We start from the raw sequence: 22,835 nt of genomic DNA, 5'->3' as shown, positions 1-22,835 counted from the left end.
CGGCGCACGCTCAGCCCCGCCCCTCCCTCCCCCCCCGGCAAGAATTCTCAAGAGTCTCAGGTAGGAAAAGGCCCCGCGTGGCTTTATTGAGGCTACATTCCCTTGGGCAACGCTGCTGGGTGGGGAGGCGCCTTCGGAAGTGCACTTCGGCCGGACGGCGCCCCCGGAGCCCCAGCGGGGAGGAAAGGAAGCCCGCCGTTTACAATCCAGGACTTGAGGCGGGACAGACATTGACACGGCGCACGTATATATATATGCATATATAGGTCTTTGGTTGTTCGGGTTTTCTCCCGCGTAAAATTGGAAGTGTCTTGGCAACGTTTCGACGAAGTCACATTCGTCATCTTCAGGCTGGTGTTTTTTTTTTTTTTTTATATATATATATATATATGTATATATATGTATATATATATATGCATATATATATACATATACATATATAGATCTACACAGCGCGACCGAGACTGGTTGACATCGAGGGCTGCGGCTGAGCCCGAACAGGGGAGAGGGGGGATCCCGCCGCTGCCTGCCTCCCGCCCTAGCCCTGCCCGCGGCAGCCACTGTCCGGCATTCAGGAGGAGGAGGAGGAGGAGGAACGGGCGAAGTCAGCGGCCTCCGGAGTGCCTGCTCGGCCAGGCCCCGGGGGCGATGCGCATCGTAGCCGCATGCAAGCGCCTCAGAGGCTGAGCTCGGGGGCGCGGCAGGCCCCGGCGCCGTGCTGGCCAAATGGTCCCGGGCTGGTTTCCGTCGTTCCGCGGCGGCTAGAAGGTGTGCGCGTTTCTGCAGACGCCGCAGCCCAGCGCGAACTCCTCGCCGGTGGGCGGGTGGACGACGTGGAGCGGACACTCGGCTCCTTCCAGCTGCTTGCTCTTGGGACCTGAGAGGGAAAAGGGGAGAGAGGGAGGCCAAGCCGGCCGTCAACGGGGCTTCCTTCCCGTCTGAGCTGCCCCCCCCCCCGTCTCCCAGGCGGCTTCCCTCCCCCGGGCCCGACCCAGCCGCATCGCCAGGAAGACGTAGGAGGGTTCCCTGGACCTCTAAGGAGGAGGATCTTTATTAAAAGTTAAATTATCATTTAGGTTCGTTATTTATAACGTTTTTTAAAAAAATATTTTTATTTATTTATTTATAATTTGAATTTGTGTTATCCAAATATAATCTGTATAATGTATTTATAATATAATGAAAATAATATGATTATTAATAAACATCCATAATTATTACGATTACAAGCTGCCCAGAGTTACCTGGTGGTAAAACGGGAGGCCAATACATTTTATAGATTATAGTATTTTTCTAAACATTTTTGTATATTTATTTATAATTTGTATCTGTATATCCAAATATAATTTGTATCATGTATTTATAATTTTATAATATAAGGAAAATAATATAATTATTAATAACCATCCATAATTATTAGGATTACAAGCTGCCCAGAGTTACCTGGTGGTAAAATGGGAGGCCAATACATTTTATAGATTATAATATTTTTCTAAACATTTTTGTATGTTTATTTATAATTTGTATTTGTATATCCAAATATAATTTGTATCATGTATTTATAATTTTATAATATAATGATTAATAACCATCCATAATTATTATGATTACAAGCTGCCCAGAGTTAACCTGGTGGTAAAATGGGTGACCAATAAACTTTATAAATTATTATTTAGGTTCATTATTTAGAATATGTTTTTTTTAAAAATATTTTAATTTGTATATCCAAATATAATTTGTATAATGCATTTACAATTTTATAATATAATGAAAATAATATAATTATTAATTATACGTAATTAGGATTATAAGCTGCCCAGAATTAGCTGGTGGTAAAATGGGCGCCCAATCAACTTTATAAATAATAATAAAAATAAAGGGCTTCTATGCACTTCAGTCTTGAGTCATAATTCCTGAGTCATAAAAGAGCCAAGGTTGACTATCCCTGGTAGATTTACCACAGTTCTTTAGTGACCATTTGAAGTTGCAATGGCACTGAAAAAAGTGACTTATGGCTGTTTTTCAAACAACTGTTTGGGCATCCCCATGGTCACATGATCAAAATTCAGACACTTGACAATTGACTCATATTTATGATTGTTGCTGTGTCCTGGGGGTCATTTGATCACCTTTTGCTACCACCTGACAAGCAAAGTCAATGGGGAACCCAGATTCACTTAGCAACCGTTTTACTAAACAACTGCGCTGATTCACTTAACTGTGGCAAATGGGGCATAACTCAACAAATGTCTCACTTAGCAATAGAATTTGTGGTTGCCTGGTATTTAATCACGTTTTTTCCCTAGTTCTATTTGGCCTGGTGTAGTTTTACCATGCTGATGACCAAGGGTGAGCCCTTTAATGCCATGGAACAGCTAGACCACAGGTCGGCAACCTGCGGCTCCGGAGCTGCATGCGGCTCTTTGAGCCTTCCCCTGTGGCTCCCAGCCTCCTCTGCCTTTGCAGAGAGAGAGAGACAGAGAGAGGCAATTGCGCTTCCCTGCTTCTCTCTCTCTCTCTCTCTCTCTCTCTCTCTCTCTCTGTGTGTGTGTAAAAGAGAGTGCACTCAGAGTGTTCTCCGAGGAGCTGAAAAGCTTACTGGGCGGAACTCCTCCCTTTGCTGCGTCTCTGCAGGAAGCAGGAAGGGCAGGAGAGAGCTAGCTAGCCCAGCTAGGCTGACTCAGGAATTCTGGGAGTTGAAGTCCATGAGTCATAAAAGAGACGAGGTTGCCTACCCTGATCTTGTTGGACAACAGCTTGAAGCTTGCCAGGTGAGCAGCAGATAGGAGAGGGGGGGAGAAAGAGAGAGAGAGAAAGAGAGAGAGGGAGGGAGAGAGAGAGAGGAGAGAGAGAGAGAGAAAGAAAGACAGCGGGGGAAGAGGAGTGGCAGACCAAGGGCAGATAGAGAGGGAGGGAGACAGAGAGAGAGACCCTTTTGACATCTAAAATGAAGATAACACTGCATATATCCTTTTTTTTAACCTGTGTGTGTGTGTGTGTGTGTGTGTGTATATATATATACATACACATACATACATACATATACATATATACACACATACACACACACAAATACCTCCCCACACACACAAACACACACACCTATAATAAAGGTAAAAAAGGATATATGCAGTGTTATCTTCATTTTAGATATCAAAAGGGTTTTGCGGCTCCCAGTGTTTTGTTTTTGGTGGGAAACGGGTCCAAGTGGCTCTTTAAGTGTTTTGGGTTGCCTACCCCTGAGCTAGACCATTGCAACTGACTTTGCTTCATAAACCTATTAATATTTTTTCTTCTCACAATGTATGCAATTTCACATGCACAGCTGAATGTAACTGATCTACTGTGACCTACACTGGAAATTCTTAGGCAAAACTAATCTAACTTACGTTTATTTTAAGGCTTCCAAACCCCATCTGGAAGAACACCACTGCAATTGACAGTGGTCAAAGACAGCTCAGAAATATAATTTAATGACACTTTAAATCATTACCTGCAGGGCAGTGAGGAAGCTCCTCTTTCGAAATACTTGTCATTCGCTGGAAGTCATCGTGACAAGCATTGCAAAAATGGGTGGTCCCGAAACAAAAGAAAACAGCCACCGAACAACAGTAGCGGCATTTGTACTCTAGAAAATCTGTACCGTGTTTGGGACACATCTGTGGGGGGGGGGGGGGGAAAAGGATAAAAAACCACAGCTTAAGCTGAAGAGTATGAACACTGACTCTTCTTATTTAAGATATATGAAGATGCATGATCTATTGCAGGAATCTCCAACTTTGACAACTGCTGAGCTGTCTTGATTCTGGGAGTTGAGGTCCATAAGTCTCAAAATTGCCAAGGTTGGAGACCCCTGATTTATTGAACATGTCACTGAAAGGGCAGAAGGAAAAGGCTTCGCTACCTGAGCTCTCGATACATCAGAGCAGGCACCGCAGATGAGCTCCCGAGGGTCGTAATCGTCTCCTTGTCCAGCTTCAGCATCACAACGGGCTTCTCCACCAAAATAAGCCTGGAGGAGGAAACCAAGAAGAAAAGCTGAGCACCACTGCACCAACTTCCAGAAAACGGGGAGTCCGTGAAATAGTTAACAGGCCTCCAATGACATCTTAATTACATTATTTTGGGTTTCCAGCTATTATCTGCTTTGGGGGGGGGGAAGCAAGGGGAGTATGAATGAAGGATTTTCATTAGTATCCAGTACAAAAATATTTTTTGTTTCAAAACTCCACTTTGAATGGATCTATTATGAAATTGGATCAGAGATAAAGGTGTCATGGCTTTTGAAGCAAATGCTTTCAACACAGAGTAATGGGAAGTTATACCTATTACATGTGAAACATGTGAATCAAATAATAGAAAGGGCATTAGGATGTATCCATTTGAAAGATGTTCTAATTCCAAATGTATTCCAACTATGTCTGACTCTGTAACAGCAAAGCTTCTGGGAGTAGCTGTGATGAACCACCTTAAAGACTGTTAAAGGAGGGACTTGGCTGGGCTAAGCTGCTAGGGTAGGTGGAAGCACCTGGAGAAAAGAAAAGAGCAAAGGTCTTACGAACTGAAAAGATACTGAATAAAGGAAGAGGGCAAGAAAGGCCATTTGTAAGAAGATGCAAGAAACTTTAGAAAGTAAAGAGAGGAAAGGAAAATAGTGGTTCTTGAAAGCAAGAGTCTGTAAACTGAAAGTTGAGAAATAAGTCACCCCCATTTTGGTTGTTAAGTATCTAGCCTGAGCGTCACTGCTAAAACACTGATAGTTCAACTCTCCTTCAATTTTCGTGAGATAGTTGGATTGAAAAAAAATACAGCTGGTATAAAAATACAATAGCGGAATTATGATTTTTTTTTTTTAAAAAAAATTACTTGTCGTCAAGTATAACTTGCTTGGAGCAATCCTAGTGTTATCATCTAAAATAGTGTTTCTCAACCTTGACAATTTTAAGGCATGTGGACTTCAACTCCCAGAATTCCACAGCCAGCAATGCTGGCTGTGGAATTCTGGGAGTTGAAGTCCACATGCCTTAAAATTGTCAAGGTTGAGAAACACTGATCTAAAAATATGTGGCTCAATATATAGTCAGGAAATGGCATCTCCCTATTTCTCAGTCATGTTGAAACACACATCTCATGTCCGCCATCTGAATCTGGATCATACCTTCTTGCATTTGTAGCACACATAATATGCGTATCTGTTCATGGCAAAGCCAGCAGGGTCATTATAAAACCGAACTCCAGGTGTTGTGATGGCTTCGCTCTTGTGCAGCCCTTCATATTCCAGCCTCATTAGGGCTTTCCTCTTCACATCCTCATAGAGTTCTTTGATTGGATCAAGTAAGTCCTTTAATACCAAGTGGTTTATTTTGTTCTGTTGTGTTAAAAAAAGGAAAGAAACAGTAAGCCACAAATCACGGTTTACCGGGCAAAAAAAGAGATCCTAGTTTGCTTGGTATAGGAACAAGTGACAACTAGTCAGTTTGTGTAAATGGTCCTTGTGTGAAGAGGAAAGACAAGACAGGCCAAAGCAATTAGGACCGGAGTTTTGGTTGTCATAAATTGAGGCCGCCATGTAATAGGACCCAATTATGACTATTGTTAAGCAAGTCACGTCCTTCAGTGCAAACCCATTCTCCCTAATGGGCATTTCCCCTCCCCCTCCAAAACTGGCAAAAAAACGTCACAAACTGCAGTCACGTGACTATGGGAAGTGCAACCAGTCATAAATATGAGCCAGTTGCCAAACATCCTAAATATGGAATATAAGTAAAGTAAATATTTTAGCTAAAAATAAGGAAAAAATATTTGCAGGTAATTGATCCCTATGAAAACCAATGGAAAACACATGCAGTTCTTTTTTTTTTTCCTTCTTCCAAAACTCAGACTTCTAATTCATGAAGATTATCAATCGACAAATCAACGGTGACAGAAGTGTCTCCTTCAGTGTCAATTTACCAGATGCCTAAAACAAACTCTTGACTCTGTAACTTACCTTGCAAATGGGGCAGGACATGAACCCAAAAGTAATGCGGGGGCCAAGCCATCGGTTTTCTAGAACCCGGCAGCAGCATTGCAAGTGGAATATATGGCTACAGTCCAGCTGGAGAAAGTAAGAACTATGAATAATTTGCACGGATACTCCTTGACAGATCCACCAAAGCTCAACATTCCCTTAACTTTCCCTAACTGCAAGGTTTTTTCACAACGGTTTTGTCTCTTAGCAGCCACGATTTGTTGAAAAATCAAAGGGGCCTGATTTCCACGTTACATCAGCCCTGATTTGGAATTCATAAACAGATTTGGTGTCCTATCTGACCACAATTATTTGAGTCCCCTGAAATAACCATCCTGAACCAGCATGTTGGACAATTTAAGCACAGTGAACTCAAGCTTGTGGTAAGGAATGTGGTAGCTGATATGTATGAGTAAAATCGGTTAGAAGGAAGGAAAATGATGTGTTTGTGAGCTCTGCCACACTCCCCAGCAGTTAACTGCAAGTTAATCAGGGTGGATGCTCCCCATGATTTCTGACTTTAATCTGGTAAAACCACATTTTGGCTAGGATCTGGTCTTTGATGAGGTACTTGTGGCAGTGTGCTGGACCGGTAATGTAATCACCTGCCCAGAGCATGTATTAGCTATAAGAACTGTATGTTACAATGTTTGGCATTCAAAGGGTTAAACGCTGTCTCCTTAAGAGATGACTTATGGGTAATGTAGTTTTAGCTGTTCAGTGAATCCTATGTTAACAAGTCAGTGGGAGGGGCTACTAAGTTTATCACAGGATATCCTGGCTATGTGCCAGCTTGTAAAAGAAGCCTTTGTGAAGAAAGACACGAGGTGATATGTCCCGTAAGAGCCATGGGGTGAGTTCACCATCAATCTTTCACCCAAAAGAATGGAGAAGGTCATGATATGTTCATCAGAAGAACTCTTCTTGACTGTGAAGTTATTGTTTGAGATTCCTGACAAATGATCTAATATTATCACATTCTTTGGCATTTATCTGATTGAGAAAAACAGGATTAAAGCAGAAATCTTGTTTGGACCATCACGGTGAAAGATAGATGGTGAACTTACCCCATGGCTCTTACGGGACATATCACCTCGTGTCTTTCTTCACAAAGGCTTCTTTTACAAGCTGGCACGTAGCCAGGATATCCTGTGATGAACTTAGTAGCCCCTCCCACTGACTTGTTAACATAGGATTCACTGAACAGCTAAAACTACATTACCCATAAGCTATCTCTTAATGAGACCGTGTTTAACCCTTTAAATGCCAAACATTCTAACATACAGTTCTTATAGCTAATACATGCTCAGGGCAGGTGATTACATTACCAACCCAGCACAGGCAGTCCCTACAGGTACCTTTCTCACTTTCCAACGAAAGTGGTAGTTCGCTTAATCCCACTTCAAGCTTTATTTTCACATTGCTTTTTGCACCTAATTCAGGATTAAAATTATTGAAGTGGAATATTGAAATATAACGGAAAAAAATCAGGAGACCAGATGGAAGATGATCCTGGGGAAAAAGCAATGGACCCTATTAAACCAGGCTTGGAAGCTGATCAGCACAGCGGTGCATGTATCCCCTCTGATTTATTGGAATGTGGCTTGAGCTGCTGCATCATATCTGCAGTTGGTAGCGGCTTCACTGGTACCCTTGCTAGCCTTAGAGCAAATCGAGAGGATGAAACAATGCCCTCCCACCCTCGTAGTGAAATCAAGAAAGGGGTTGGCAGTAGGATCAGAGAAAAACTGCCTTCTCCTTTCCATCAAATCCGTTCACGTGGTCCCTGCGATGCAGCGCTTAGCTGTAATTTATGCTCAAGTCTTCAATGGATTTCTGTCCACAAAAACCAGCTTAGCAATGGTTTGTCTTATTTTTGTTTGGTTTTTTTTTTTGCTAGCTAGGCAACTTCCTAGCTCTGATGGCTAAGCATCACTTTGGCACATTTGACCCAAAGCAAGTGTTATTTGTCTCTCAATTTCTTCCCCTGACATCATTTTCCAACCCCATATGGCTCTGGAGGAAGTGGCAATTCTGCTTCCAGTTCCCTATAAGGAGCCCTGGTAAGGGACCTTCAAGTCCTAGCCAGGCCTGGGAGTCCCTGGTGCCTCCTGCAGAGCCCTGCCATGAAACCACCAGGTCCCCAAATGGTGATTCCAGCATGAGGTCTGCTTGGCCACCAAGATGATTTTCATTCTGTGCAGTGAACGGGTCCGTTTTAAGATTCACATTAGCCAGTGTGCATAGCTATTGACTCTGTTGGTCTGCTTTCTCTGTATCTGCTGCTGGTAACCAGTGCTCACATTTACATAGTGTTTGGCAAAGTCAGGTCTTGTCAAAAAGAGGATGTTACAAAGTCATACTATCCCCTAGAGATCCTCAGTTCTAATTTCAGGTCCCCTGGCACTTATTTTAAATTATTTAAATGCTTACTCTTCATGCCAAACAAAGTATTTGTTTTAAAAAATGGAACACCAAACTTGCCAGAGTCCAGCTAAACAACATTAAGACCACCAATAGTTCCAATTCACAGATGCATATGAATATCGATGCTACCAGAAGAAATAAAAAAAAAAATTGAACCTCTTTGCCCAGACTTGCTGGGACCCGGGGTTGATTTAAGAGAGAGTAGCACACCTGAATGGCGGGAGCTGCTGAAAGTGCTTCCGTGAAGCAAATCATGCACATGTCGTCGGCGTCTTGCTTCAGGGCGGTGGTGGTGCTCTTGTCGCAGCCATGCAGGCAGGGCAAGCACTGCCCTTCGTTCCTGACTCCTCCGCAAGGATGGCCACAAGGGTGAGTTTTGCTGCAAGCGAGCTTAGCATATTCCTAGGAAAGGATGAGCAACAACTCCATCAATGTTCTTTGCAGGGGATCAAAAACAAAGCGTAGCAATCTTAAAAATGAATGTCGTGGTAGGAATGGCAGAACTGCTCTTCTGCCTACTGAAGCAATTCTCTTTCCCCCTCAGTCAGAAACAGGTGTTTTGAACAGGCAAGGGAGCCCACGTCTGGCAGCTTTGGGGGGGGGAGGGTCTGCAAACTCTAAATTTGCATCAATTTGAAGGTAAAGGTAAAAGGTTTCCCTGCCCAGTTGTGCCCAGCTCTAGGGGGCAGTGCTCATCTGTTTCTTGGCTGAGGGAGCCAGTGTTGTCTGAAGACATTTTTTGTGGTCATGTGGCCAGCGTGGGTATATGCCAAAGGTGCAGGGAACGCCGCTGCCTTCCCACCTACCCACCTATTTATCTACTCGCAATTGCATACTTTTGAACTGCTAGATGGGCAGGAGCTAGAGCGAGGAAGGAAGCTCACCCTGTTGAATAGCGCTGGGGTTTCGACCCCAGGCTGTCAGCTTTCCAGCTGACAAGCTCAGCATCTTTAACCACTGAGCCATCGTGCCCCATAAACAGGCAATACAATCTCTACTTTTAGTAGACATTAGTCCAGGGGTAGGCAACCTTGGCTCTTTTATGACTTGTGGACTTCAACTACCAGAATTCCTGGCTCAGGAATTCTGGGAGTTGAAGTCCACGAGTCATAAAAGAGCCAAGGTTGCCTACCCCTGCATTAGTCCATTGAAGGAGAGTTTGAACAAAACCCTTGTCCATTGTACCCAAAGCTGCTTAAGGCTGATGTCTGATGTGCATAAGCAAAGTCTTTTTTCTTTGAATTGGCATTTGAATGGGCAGGAGGATGAAGAGCTGCAGGATTGCCAAGGGGTCCTGTCCTGCTTTGGCCAACATCTACAGGGGAACTCTCAGAGGACAGCTACTGGTCCTGCTCTGCCCATTCCTTGCTGGGTGCTTGCTTATAGCTTCACCCAGAACTGGCTCAGCTGAGCTATCCTCCTAGAGATGCCACTCAGGAGTGACATTCACAAGCTCCAAGTAGTTTGTCTCGGACATTCTAAGACTTGCTCAGACTTTGGGTGTACAGACCTGGCAGTCAGCATCTGAACAGACACTGCCGACAGCCGATAATTCTGTTCCATTTCGGCAGCCGCAGAAACGACATACTTCGCAGCTGCTTGTGGTGGGCTTGCCTAGATCCAAACCAGAAAGAAAAGAAAACAAAACTTCTGTATTATCAATCAGGCAACTATGAACCATTCTACCACGAGCAAAGGATCTACCCAGCAGCCGTGGCTCTGCGGTACCAAGACAAGGCAGGCCCTGAAAAACTGAAGCATCTAGCACAGTGTTTCTCAACCTTGACAATTTTAAGGCATGTGGACTTCAACTTCCAGAATTCCACAGCCAGCAATGCTGGCTGTGGAATTCTGGGAGTTGAAGTCCACATGCCTTAAAATTGTCAAGGTTGAGAAACACTGAGATTCTAGCAGGAAAAAAGAAATTGCTTGGCCTAATGAGGAACAGCAGCAGCTTTACAGGTTTTTTGGTACAGAGACAGGATCTACCGTACTTGCCAGGTCCTCTGGAACCAGAGGTGTCAGAGACAGATCCTGAAAAGGTCTGTGCATCAAAACAGGAGTCCCTGGGAAAATTCTGCAAGAAGGGAATTTACACACTGTACTTTTCTGATTTGCTTTCATACATACAGTAGTGGCCAAAGTGTATTTCTGAGGTTTGATGGCTAATAATACCACTTTATTTTGAGTAATATCAGAAAATTACATATCAATGGAAATATAATTTAATCAAGAATGTAATGCCAGATAACCAGAAAAAGGAAGCACAATTTGCTTAGGTTGATATCAGGGAGCTTTCCTTCATTGGATTGTAGCCAATGAGCGTGAGCGTTTAGAGAGCCAATCGGGTGTCATCTTGTTTTGGCAATGAGCCAATCAGATCACAGTAGGATCCAGTGATTGATGTCCTGTATTGAAGCTGAGAGGAGGACATTGGTCAGTGTGTTGTGTTATGTGATCGCTATCAAGTTGGTGTTTTTTTCTTCTTCTTTCATTTAATGAGCTTGTAAAACGTAATAAAATTAAAGTAATGGTGCAAAGAGTTGGCTGGTTGCCCAGAAAGCAATGTCAAATAGTATTATTAAGTGAACAAGGCTACAGTTATAAAGAAATTAGAAGAAAAATGGGTGGAAACTTAACCAAAAGTGGCATTTCTACTGTACACTTTTCCCAATTCCCAAGGTTTCCACAATTTTGGCCACTACTGTATAGTACATGAGGCGCTGGGCAAAAATCGCCCATCAGGCATCATTTTTGCACTGAAGTAGTATAATTATTATTTGAACTTGTATGCCACCCAATTCTCAATGACTCTGGGAAACTCACAACAATCAGACAAAGAGGTTACAATCCAATCAATAAAAACCAAAGGCAAAGCTAAAAAAAAAAAAAAGAAGACAAAATATGAAGAAGCCAGAGTGCTACTCTCCCTTGCTAAAGACCTGGGTGAAAAGCCAGGTCTCAATGGCTTGGCTAAGAAGCAGCAGAGTGGGACCAGATCTTGAGGGTGACTTTCTTCCACAGGACAGGAACTGCTACAGAGGATGAACATTTTCAGGGTCCCAATAGATGACATGGTTTAACTGAAGGACCTGAGAATGTGTGTGTCCCTGCAGATGGAATCAGCCAGGCAGATGTTAAGAGAGACCAGTTAAGGGAGAAAGAGAAGCTGAAAACTAGATTCCAGTTTCAGTCAAGTTCATGATGTAAGCGCAAAGACCCATTTTGATCAGTGGGCCTGAACCAGTATTTTTCCAACTCTGCTTGTGTTATTCTATGCAAGCCAGGATCTTCAATCTAGAAAATATTTTGCAAGCCGATATGCTGTTTCCTGCATCTCCAGAACTAAAGGATGTAAATCACCAGCTATCTCATTGAGCTGGGTGCTCAAAATACTTCTACATGAATGAATGAATGAGCATTGTATGACACACATTCAGAATGTTGAATGTATTTTACATTGCCACCATTCAAGTGATAGAAATAAAACTTTAATTAAAAATAAACTTTACCGGTATGTTCTCTGAATTCCACCATAGCCTTCATGGTTTTAGAATCGGCTAGGGCCATCAACCAGAAGAGTTTAGTCCTACCACAGCCTTCATGGAGATCTACTTTGATAGCTTCTTCTTCTTCTTTGAACACCTGTTGGGTTTGCCAAACACATATTAAGACTTGTAATTCGGGAGCCTAGATGATAAAAATACACATCTATCTGTCTGTCTGTCTGTCTGTGTCTGTCTGTCTATCTGCCTGCCTGCCTACCCATTCTTATTTCTCTCAAAAAGGAATCTGAGGACTTTTGTATGTTTAAGTTATTCCTCTCTCTTATTTGACTTTATCAGCAATAAAATAAAATAATAAAATAGAATAAAAAACAAGGTAATAATGATTCCATTTTTCAGTTCCAAGCTTCAAAAGTTACACCCTTCCTTCCACAGAGCTATCAATCAATGGCCAGATCAACAGAAACCAGCACTAGATAAACAAGACCAATCCAACAAGAGTCAATACCAGCTCCCACCTACAACAGCTCCTCTCCACCCTGCGCTGATGACCTTGCTTGGACAGGCATCGAAAGGTCTGCAGGAACAGAAGCGAGTTCAGAGACTACCTGGCACCCAAGAATTCAACCCTGAGCTGCCCACATCCTCTGTCATGGCAGCGTCCAAGAACATTTGGAAAGGGCAAAGAGGCCTCTGCTAGGAGCAAACTCTATGGCGCTGCATGTTAAACTCACGTGCTTCTATACATACTACCTATAAGGAGAACACACTCTTATACTAACCCCTCCACCCTGAAATACCTGCAGGAAGAGAAGTGAGTTCAGAGGCCACCTGGCACCTAAATAATCCTGAGCCTGCTCATATTCTGCCCAGATTGCAAGTAGACTTGTGAGTAGCAAAATGCTCAGGTTTTTTTTTATTTTGCAGTGTTTTCCCTCCTCCCTCTAAAGGGTGGGAATAAAATAAGGGGGCCTGACGGAAGCAAACTGAGATTCTGTTGCTAGGCAAATTCTCCCCAAAAGTCTCTTTGTGGGTGACATGGGCTGCAAATAAATAAATAAAGTTATTATTGTTATGGATCATCGCACAGTCAGCCAGATGTTCAGACTGGATTTGGCATTTTGTCTACCTATCGAGTCCTTACCCAGGACCTGGGATAGGCAGATGTGGATGTTTGATGGTATTACAGATATCGTCGCAGGATGGAAGCAGTTCCTAGTAAGGCCGCCTTTTGCAATTGACTAATAGCGAATTTGTCAATGCCAATGGTGTTCAAGTGGTGCTCCAGTTGCTTTGGGATTGCACCCAAGGAGCCTATTACTATTGGTACTACCCTTGCTTGCTTTTGCCACAGTCTTTCTATTTCTATTTGTAGGTCTTTGTATTTTATTATCTTCTCCAGCTCTTTCTCTTCTATTCTGCTGTCTCCAAGCACTACCACATCCACTATCCAAACTTTTTTGTCTTTCTTATCGACAATTGTTAAGTCTGGGGTGTTATGTTGTTGTTGTTATTATTATTATTAACAAAATAATAATAATAATAATATAAAATAAAATAATAAAATAAAAATAATAAAATAATAAATTAAATCAAATCATTAGGTAATTCCATTTGAGAGGGTTTAATCTCAGCTTCTGTCCTCCACCCAAGCCCTGAAACTAGTTCAGGCTTTCCCTGCATATCTGGGGGTGAGGATATATCACCACAGATTGACAAAATCAAATTCCTACTCTAAACCTTTTCTCATGTGACTAGGAGATGACAAATTATGAACTTGGATGCCATCTTTAAAGAAGGGGAATTTTAAGTATGATTTTTCCCCCCAGAGAGTTGGGAAGCCTGAGTCACACGTCACCTGTCGCTGATGTGACTTTGTCCGCCGATGAAGATGGAGGAATCGATCACAGTCTGTGCAGAGATTCCCGCAGATGTTGCATAAGATAATGGCCGCCGTTTCTCCATCATCATGGTTATCACACATCGGCTGAAAGATTTTTTAAAAAGATCAATGTAAGGTTAGGAAAGTCTTTACTTAGAGTTGAGCTTGTTTCCTGTTGACTTTTTCTCTAAGCACAATACGTGGTTCATCGGTGCATCCTTCTAGGATTTTTTTTTCTCCTTTACTTTCCTGAGAAACTGACACCTCCAGAAGGACTTTTCATGTAAGAATTGAGGGAAAGGTAGAGGGTTTTGGAATGTCCACCCCTCTCTTATTGGCGACAGCAAACACACGATAAATAATTAAATAACAAACAAAGATTTTGAGCATTTTAAATTTCTCCTTCCCAGGCTTCATCAGCTTATGAAATAAATTACAAACAAACTCATTTCCTCTCTGTGGATTGTTTATAGCTGGCATTCCTTTTTTTTTCCTCAGCTTCCTCCATCTAGGGCTGCTTCCTGGTGTCCCACCCAAGTGCTAACCAGGCCCAACTCTCTACTCAGCTTGGGAAGATCAGCCTCAGTCAACTGGCTCAAGCTGATATGTAATAATAATAATAATGATAAAGTTGGAAGGGACTCTGTTCAGGCAGGAAACCCTATACCACTTCAGACAAATGGTTGTCCAGTTTCTTTTTAAAAACTTCCAGTGTTGGAGCATTCACCGCTTTTGGAGGCAGGTTGTTCCACTGGTTAATTGTTCTAACTGTCAGGAAGTTTCTCCTTAGTTTTAGGTTGCTTCTCTCCTTTGATTAGTTTCCATCCGTTGCTTCTTGTCCTGCCTTCAGGTGCCTTGGAGAATAGCTTGATTCCCTCTTCTTTGTGGCAGCCCCTGGGATATTGGAACACGGCTATCATGTCCCCCCTCATCCTTCTCTTCATTAAACTAGACATACCCAATTCCAGCAACCGTTCCTTATATGTTTTAGCCTCCAGTCCCCTAATCATCTCTGTTGCTCTTCTCTGTACTCTGTACTTTTGCTTTCCCAAACACAAGATACATTTGCACTCTGAAACGTAACACAGAAGCAAAGGATATCACATTCCCTTTACTGAGAAACATCCAATATCTCAAAAGATAGGGGGACTAACTCTGAAAGATACACTGTGAGCAGCTCTTTTTTGTTTTTTTTGCACTTATTCCTCACCATCTGTTTCTGCTGTCCATCTTTACCCATCCATCTTCCAGAAGAGAGGCGGTCAACATGATCCTGGTCAAGGACACAGAGGGAGGCCAGGGCCAGCCACAGCTGCAGGAAGGAAGACAGGCTCATTTAGCAACATAAAGGTTGGCGCAATTGCTTATGTAATCTATTGACGGGGGCTTGGGTTCTCTTCCAATCAGAGTAGATCTTGATAATTTATAGGTTTATTAGTAATATTATCTTTGTAAATTATAAATGAATAAGAATAATCATTAGTAAAGAAGATGGATGCCAGCAGAGGTAACAGGCAAGTCAACTTTCTTACCCGAGTTGTGGCGATGCAGCGCACGGGGGATCTGAATTCTTCCTCCATTTTGGTCAAAGCAATTATTGTTTCAGCAATGGCATTTTTTGTCACGCGAGACCAAGCGTCAGACAGGTGACCCTGCACAAGGAAGCAGTTGAGACCACGAGTATGAGTATGTTTCGCACAAAGAAGAAAAATGCTAAAGTCCACCTGGGCAAAGCGGCTTTGGGTGAACCACAGAGCAGAAGAGGTATACTAAGATAATGAAAGCTTACAGCTGCCATGTCTTTTATGAGCTTAATAATGATTTCTGAAATCTGCGTCGGAGTCGAGCCCTTCATCCACCAGTGGCTTTCACCTCGTCTAAGGTAACTAGAGGGAGAAAAATAAAATAAAATTAGAATGGACAGCACTTTTTGAAGCACGTTTTAGGAACACAGCTGCGGATGTCACGAATCTTTACCAAAAAAAAAAAAAAAAAAAAAAGCCTCGTGGACTATGGGAAACTGTGTTAACTGCCACCAACCTGGAGTTGAAAATCATTGGCAAAGTGACGGTCGTAACGCCTTTCCCGGCTGCCGTGCCAGCCGTGCCCGTTATGGTGGTGCCTTTGGCCTTGAGCTGAACAGTGAGTGCTTTGGCAATACAGCCCAGGAACATGTCCAAAATGCCCAGCTTGTTCCAGTCTCCCTTCTCCGTGGAGTGGATGATATCACTGATATCTGCTGGAGGCAAGGCTTTGACCCCGATGACGCTGGCCAAGCGACTGGGAGTGACTTCCGGCAGGACCCGTCTCAGTAAGGAGGTGACCTGAAAGGGGCACCCACAGAGGTTAGCGGCCGACCGTGGCTCGGGAGCCAATCATCCTGCAAGCGGAAAAGGAGCCTACTTTTCAATACTGACCTGCCTCTGGACTCTGGGAGAAGCCGTGTGCAGCAGGGAGAAGAGATCCTGCAGCAAGGTCAGCTGCTGGGCCAAGTACTGGCGCCCTACATTGGAGCCGCTCAGGGCCAGCACCATGGACAGCAGCTCGAAGCAGTAGGCATCCGAAGAGGCGTCCTCGTCGTTGGGCTGGGAGTTGGCGTTCTCCTTGCTAGAAATGGCATGTTCCCATTCTTCTCGGACACGCGTGGCTTCCATGCGGATGGCTTGCACGATATGAGCACAGACCTAATCACAAATAGAGGCGTCAGAGGAAATTAAACCGTAGCTCAGTCCTGTCAGTTTAATCACCTAAACCAGCGGCTCCCAACCTTTGGGGCACCAGGGACCAGTTCTTTAGAAAGAGGTTTTTCCGTGGACCGGAGGTGGTGTGGTTTCGAGTGCTGCCTGCATCCCGTGACTGGGGCTTTGCTTGTTTGCGTGGCCTGGTTTCTGGCATGCTGCCGCCCGGTGCTAGTCCATGGACTGGGGGTTGAGGGTCCCTGAACAAGACTGCATGTCTTTTCAATAACGCTGATGTTTAGTATAGATACTCCATTAAAGTTCAAGGAAATATGAGGCTGAATTGAGACTTAAGTCTACCGCACAGAGTGCTTAAATGAATTCACATACTACAAGTGGTAGACCTGAAACCCTTAGGACAAATATAAATGCAAGCTCTTCTTGCAAGGTGAATGATACATCTTGCCCAAATCGCCCCCTCCCCTCAAAAGAATGGATGGATTGCATTTCACTACACTGGGAATTGCTGCCAAGGTAAAGCCATTGAAATGTCCCAAACGCATTTTACCTAAACTGGATTTTCTTGGGTTTTTTCCTTGAACACATTTAACTTTTCATCCAAGAAACTCCTTCAGTTCTAACTGAGTGGTGGGAAATGGAAGGATTTATATTCTTTGCAGTCATTTGGTTGTTGGGCGGGGGGGGGGGGAAGAGGAGAGAAAAAAGTCCTGTTGTGTTTTGGAAAAGCACCTTTGGGACAACCTGGATGATTTACATGTCTGCACATGTATGGGAGGGAAGACTTTATTCCTGCTTATCATATGGATTCTAACATCCCCCACTGCTGTCCCAGATGCTTCTCAATTCACGAATACATATGAGTACATTGTGTCTCCTGTTAAGTGAATATATTGAATACCTTGTGCATACCAGTCTACTTCATTCTGTGCACACAATCACCACAAGTTTATTGATGTTCATTGTGGAAACTCAGGATGGGTCAATTTTAATCTTTACACTGGAAATCAAGCATTATATCTTCCCTTGCCGATAGAATTGTTAAGTCCACCATTTTTATAGGTTTGGGGGCACTGACAAGTTCCTAACTGACAGGGTCTCCCTCCTTTCCTGAGTGACTTGATCTCTTAGCGTATGGAATCTTTTATTCTTAAGCTGAAGATCACATGCACAATGTAGTGGAAGAAAACCAGCTTTACAAAATGTTCTAAGGAACAAACCTGCTTTTGCAAATTCGTGAGTTTACTCCTGCTAAATATGATTCCAACCATGTGTTCTTTCAGGTCTGCATCTGAAGTTGCCTTGAAAAGGAATACAATATTGTTTAGTATGATCATACGTTTCACATTCTGATTAAAAATTTGAGAGAGTTTTGCTTTGTTTCCAATGCAAGTTTTGGTTATTAAGTGACATAAAGAATCTAGCTAATGTCAATCAATTGAAAAATTAGGACGTAATCATATTTTCAAAGAGACTATAAGCCTTAAATCTCCTAAGACCTTTTCAAATAGCTGAATTCCAGACAATACTGGTTTTCCAGCTGCAGCATGATGGATTCCTTACCCTTAGGCAGGTGAGACCTGGTTTATCCTCACCTGGAAGTGAATGTCAGGTCCACCATCTTCAGCTGGCATCCTGTCATCAAAGGACTAGGGGGGAGGGATGGGTGTGGGGGGACGACAAATGGGCAATAAAACTGTAGGTATGTTTGTGTGGGAATTCGGGAGGGAGGAATGACAGCTGAAGAAAAGTAGATCAATATGGAACCCGTTTGTGCTAAGGCATCACCAAGGCCGTCTGCCCTGAGTGTGGACAGTTACCAGCCCAAACACCTCAGCATTCCCAAAACATCCTGGCGGCATCACACTGGTTGGATTTGGACTGGTCATGGGGAGGGGGAGGGACAGGACTGAAGAAAATAGCTTTGTATTGATGCACAGGAAACACAGGTTCCGCCTGACTTTACTGCAACCAGCATCAAAGTAGCTTTCACTTCAACCAAATGGAGTCGAGGGTTTTTCCCCTAACCTTGGCTCTTTTATGACTCGTGGACTTCAACTCCCAGAATTCCTGAGCCAGCATGGCTCAGCATGGAAACCTCTCCCTTTCTCCTCAGCATGGCTGGCTCAGGAATTCTGGGAGTTGAAGTCCATGAGTCATAAAAGAGCCAAGGTTGCCTACCCCTGCCCTAAGGGATCAGATTGGGGCAGGCCTGACAGTGAGATTTTTCCTAATTAAAAAAAAAAGTTTACACAGTGGCACCCTCCGAGAATCAACAGCGAAGCCAGACTATTGTGGAGAATAATTTCTAACCTGATTACCACTGGAATATCATGATTTAACCTTCCTAAGACAAGAGAAGTTGGCTGTGGGAGTCTGTTGCAGGAGGCACAAGCTGGCCCTTCGGTGTCAGCTTGGAAGCAAACACACCTTAAGCAGTGGTTGCCCCAATTCCCTAGCAAGCACCATGCTGACTATTTTACGAACAAGAACTGTACAGAAGATTTAATCTCAGGGATTTTTCCTTTTCTTCCAGGACAATGACAGCTTGTGTGTTTATATTTCGATAGGAAATTCAAGAAAAAAAAATTTTTTTTTTTGGCAGATGCAAACAGAAAAAACTAATTTTGTTATACTAAGTGACAATACAGGCAGTCTTCGACCACAATTGAGCCCAACATTTCTGTGGCTGAGCAACACAGTCGCTAAGTGAGCTTTGCTCCATTTTACGACCTTTCTTGCCACAGTTGCTAAGTGAATCACTGAAGTTGCTAAGCTAGTAACCCAGTTGTTAAGTGAATCTGGTTTCTCCATTGACTCTGCTCGTCAGAAAGTCGCAAAAGGGGATCACACGACACTGGGACACTGCGACCATCATAAATACAAGCCAGTAGCCAAGTGTCTGCCAATTCTGATCAAGTGACCATGGGGATGCTGCAATGGTTGTGTGAAAAACTGCCATAAGAGCCTTTGTAATTTCAAATGGTCACTAAATGAACTATTGTAATTGGAGGACTACTAGCTTCTGCAGAGTTGATTCAGGGGGAGCTCTTATAGCTGAAGCAGCACTGAATACACAAAAGGTTAAAAAGCCTTTGGCTCATGTGAAAATGCTCGCCAAGGTGTCCCAGCATGGAGACTTATCAGGTTCATCATGAACAGTATCCTGCGGTGACCTCTAAGCCTACGGTTAATGTCTCTTTAAGTACCAAGCAGTGTGGCGGCAACAACAACAACACGCCTGGGCTAAGCTTCCCTCTGAGCAGGGTGCCATTTCAGGGATTCCAATCAATGACTGGGGCGCCGGCCGTTAAGCCATCATTCGATATGACTAAAGGTTAAAAGCCTCGTTTCTGAATGATCCAGACTGTCGACTAAAAGGAACGCAGTCCCAGATGGACAGTTCAAGATCTGAACCAACTTGCATTGGGAGATAAAAAAAAAAAAATCTTGGTAATTGTAGAACATAAATAAATACATTGTGTACTTTTTCTTCTCCTTCGGGTGAAGAAAGCAAAGCCTTTTCTTCCTGTTCTGGGGTCGGCTCAGCATCTCCAGATATGAGTTTGCCAAAAACCTGTTTCAGAGGGTAAACAAAATACTGGAATAAGACAGATGTGCTATTTCTTTTTTTTTTCTTTTAGGCAGCAATATTAGCAATTTGATTATTGATCTGAAAATAAATAAACTATGACGCATATTACTTTATGCAATGTTTGTTGTCAACAGAACAGCCCTGAGAATAACTAATACACAACTAATATCACAAATTCCAGATTCCTATGATCAGATACTGCCTGGTGCAGACCCTGCATTAAAAAGTGCACATTCTACTCTCATGCAGTCGTTTAAAGCTGAGAAGAGATATTGCTCATTATCTAGTCAAGATGAAGATAGAAAATGGTGAAGAGGGAATTGGGGAACAGACATCCAAAGTGGGAACCATTTTAGAGATTTAAGTAAATCAGGAAGCAGTGGAACCAAGTGTAAGTCAACGTCACAATATACAGCACGAATTGTCCATTTTTCCCAAGGAACTCAGATGGACTGCAGGGATAGGCAACCTTGGCTCTTTTATGACTTGTGGACTTCAACTCCCAGAATTCCTGAGCCAGCATGGCTGGCTCAGGAATTCTGGGAGTTGAAGTCCAAGAGTCATAAAAGAGCCAAGGTTGCCTACCCCTGGACATGTGCATATTCAAATGGAACACCTCTAACTTAAACTCCATCACCGACCTGTATTTGGGGGCATCATTTTAACTTGTGGATTTTTCTCCTTTTCACAACTCGAGGCATAACTTTGGGAAGGGGCAAAAGAAATGTGAAAAACAGAAGACGGGATTCCCACGCCATTTCTGCCTACACAGAGGACAATCTTGCTTTATGGAGGCTTGAGTGTTGTGTTTGTTGCTTCTCATGCCCCTCACCTGTGATGTGATAAGCCTGAAAACTCGCAGGGTCTCAGCTTCACAGCTCCTTTGTTGAGCAACACTTGCTGAGATCTGGCCGGCTATTTTGATGCTTTCTCCATCTTTCCAACCGAGCACTTTCACCTGCCGAACGCGGAGAGTGTTTTCTGGCCCCTTTAACTCAATTTTGAGGATGTGATTGTCTCCACCAGGAAGTTCACTAGTTACCCAACCAATATGTCTCGAGTCCAAGTCAACCTAAAACACAGGAATAGAAAAGCAAGCTGGTGTAGACAGCAGAAACATGACTGCATAACTTTCAAGCAGAATAGTTCAAAAATCAAAATTAGCCTCCTGAGTAAAGCTGCAAGTCTGACTTAGAAAAATATGTATGACCACTAGATGGCCACAAATACTTATGCAGAGTTTCTCTATCTCTGCTGCCATCTAGTGGATAGCCCAATTTCTGCGGCCAGATTTGAAGTTACAGTTACTGCGGGGTTTGGCTGTAACTTAACTTCAAATTACAGGATTAGTTGAGGCTAAAACATGTGAGAATTGCTTTGTATAAAGCATTTGCTTGAGAGTAAAACAGTGAAAAAATACAAAAGCAAATCAGCTTTCAATCAAAACCATGTTATCCTTTCCTCCAACTACACAGAGCTGGACAGTTAAATCTAGAATGGTATATTACGTTTGCAGCTACTAACATTTTAGAACAAAGACAGATTATTAGATACAAGGAGAGAGATCTTGTATCTTTTCTTTCTTTCAATATAATAAAGAGTAATGAAATGATGTCCAAGTTCTCAATTAAGAAAAGTTCATTAAACAGAATGTTAGATACATAAATTTTAAATATTAAGATGCTTGATTATTACTCATAATAGCATAGGTAAACTACCTGTTTTATTCTGCAAAGATCTTCAACTGTTTTTCCAGTCAAAAATGTCATTGAAGTCACTTTATTCTAGAGGTTACAATATGAAATAAAAAAATAAAAATCAAGCATTAAAATTGCTTTTGATATCGGCAGTTTAAAATAAGAGAGAGGCACAGAGATTAGATCTAGTTTGGCATAATAGTTATGGTACCAGACTAGAAGCTGGTAGGCTGTGAGTTCTAATCCCATTTTAGTTAAGCAGCCAATTGGGCCAGTCCATCTTTAGCAGCCCTGGGAAACATGCAATTGCAAATCGCTTCTGAAATCTTACCAAGAAAACTATTCAGGCAATCCCTAGAAGTCAACACTGACTCAAACGTGAAAAAAAAAGGACAGCCCAAAAAAAACCATCACCACATAAAAAAAAGATTTTTTAAAGTATTTTTAATCACACAATCATTTTTCCCCATTATATCCTTGCCATCTGGCTTATATATGAATTATAACAAAACCTTGATCTGCCTTGCTTTTCCAGATCTATGGCTTTATCATTCATTCACCCTCTAATGTCTAATAGGGCATGTTGAAACAGTGCTTACCCCGAGGTCTCGTGAATTGTCAACATGTACAGACACATAGTGGGCGTTAATTCCTTTCATACAATTAATTGTAATGTTTTTGGTTTTATTTTTGTCTTCATCGCCTGATTCCCAGAAGGTTTCCGTTGACCCATCTGTCAAACTACCAATCATGGCTGGTCGGCTTGAAGTTTTTATATCAACAATGTTAGTTAAGTCCTTCAGGCAGACTACTATACATGATTCCTATTAACACAAACAAATTTCACAGTCAAAACACACTATTGTGGTTTAAATTAATTTAATAAAGTATTTAAATTAAAATGTAAACCTGAGATCAACATTACTGAATATGCTCCATGCACCCCCACAACCCTTTTGTTTATTCCTTTAAAATTGGTCTGGGCAAACTTTTTGCTGTTCAATTTCGCAATTTGCTGGATA

At 42.6% G+C, this 22,835-nt stretch overlaps 1 protein-coding gene across 15 annotated transcripts in view; it reads right to left on the bottom strand.

The window, feature by feature from the left end:
• Positions 1 to 61: 61 nt before the first annotated feature.
• Positions 62 to 22,835, bottom strand: part of MYCBP2 (MYC binding protein 2) — a 144,123-nt gene continuing 121,349 nt past the window's right edge. For 13 of the 15 annotated variants that reach the window (XM_039365591.1, XM_039365633.1, XM_039365649.1 and 10 more), the window contains 19 exons: positions 22,413 to 22,637; positions 21,835 to 21,900; positions 20,949 to 21,188; positions 20,000 to 20,098; positions 17,742 to 17,822; positions 16,243 to 16,509; positions 15,866 to 16,149; positions 15,615 to 15,711; positions 15,358 to 15,477; positions 15,036 to 15,137; positions 13,802 to 13,930; positions 11,950 to 12,082; positions 9,948 to 10,051; positions 8,648 to 8,839; positions 5,990 to 6,097; positions 5,159 to 5,368; positions 3,905 to 4,012; positions 3,494 to 3,659; positions 62 to 877 (listed from right to left, as the gene is read on the bottom strand). In XM_039365591.1, coding sequence (XP_039221525.1) covers positions 762 to 877; positions 3,494 to 3,659; positions 3,905 to 4,012; positions 5,159 to 5,368; positions 5,990 to 6,097; positions 8,648 to 8,839; positions 9,948 to 10,051; positions 11,950 to 12,082; positions 13,802 to 13,930; positions 15,036 to 15,137; positions 15,358 to 15,477; positions 15,615 to 15,711; positions 15,866 to 16,149; positions 16,243 to 16,509; positions 17,742 to 17,822; positions 20,000 to 20,098; positions 20,949 to 21,188; positions 21,835 to 21,900; positions 22,413 to 22,637 — 2,847 coding nt within the window. In that variant the 3' untranslated portion in view covers positions 62 to 761. The remainder of the gene's footprint in view (positions 878 to 3,493; positions 3,660 to 3,904; positions 4,013 to 5,158; positions 5,369 to 5,989; positions 6,098 to 8,647; positions 8,840 to 9,947; positions 10,052 to 11,949; positions 12,083 to 13,801; positions 13,931 to 15,035; positions 15,138 to 15,357; positions 15,478 to 15,614; positions 15,712 to 15,865; positions 16,150 to 16,242; positions 16,510 to 17,741; positions 17,823 to 19,999; positions 20,099 to 20,948; positions 21,189 to 21,834; positions 21,901 to 22,412; positions 22,638 to 22,835) is intronic. The other 2 variants (XM_039365612.1, XM_039365675.1) reach the window with 1 other exon arrangement.

Source organism: Crotalus tigris, unplaced genomic scaffold (assembly GCF_016545835.1).
Source record: "Crotalus tigris isolate CLP2741 ecotype Arizona unplaced genomic scaffold, ASM1654583v1 scf7180000017596.1218436, whole genome shotgun sequence".
In the NCBI taxonomy this organism is placed as follows: Eukaryota; Metazoa; Chordata; class Lepidosauria; order Squamata; family Viperidae; genus Crotalus; species Crotalus tigris.
Note: the sequence above shows the minus strand (reverse complement) of the source record. Positions and strands in the feature narration are given on the sequence as shown.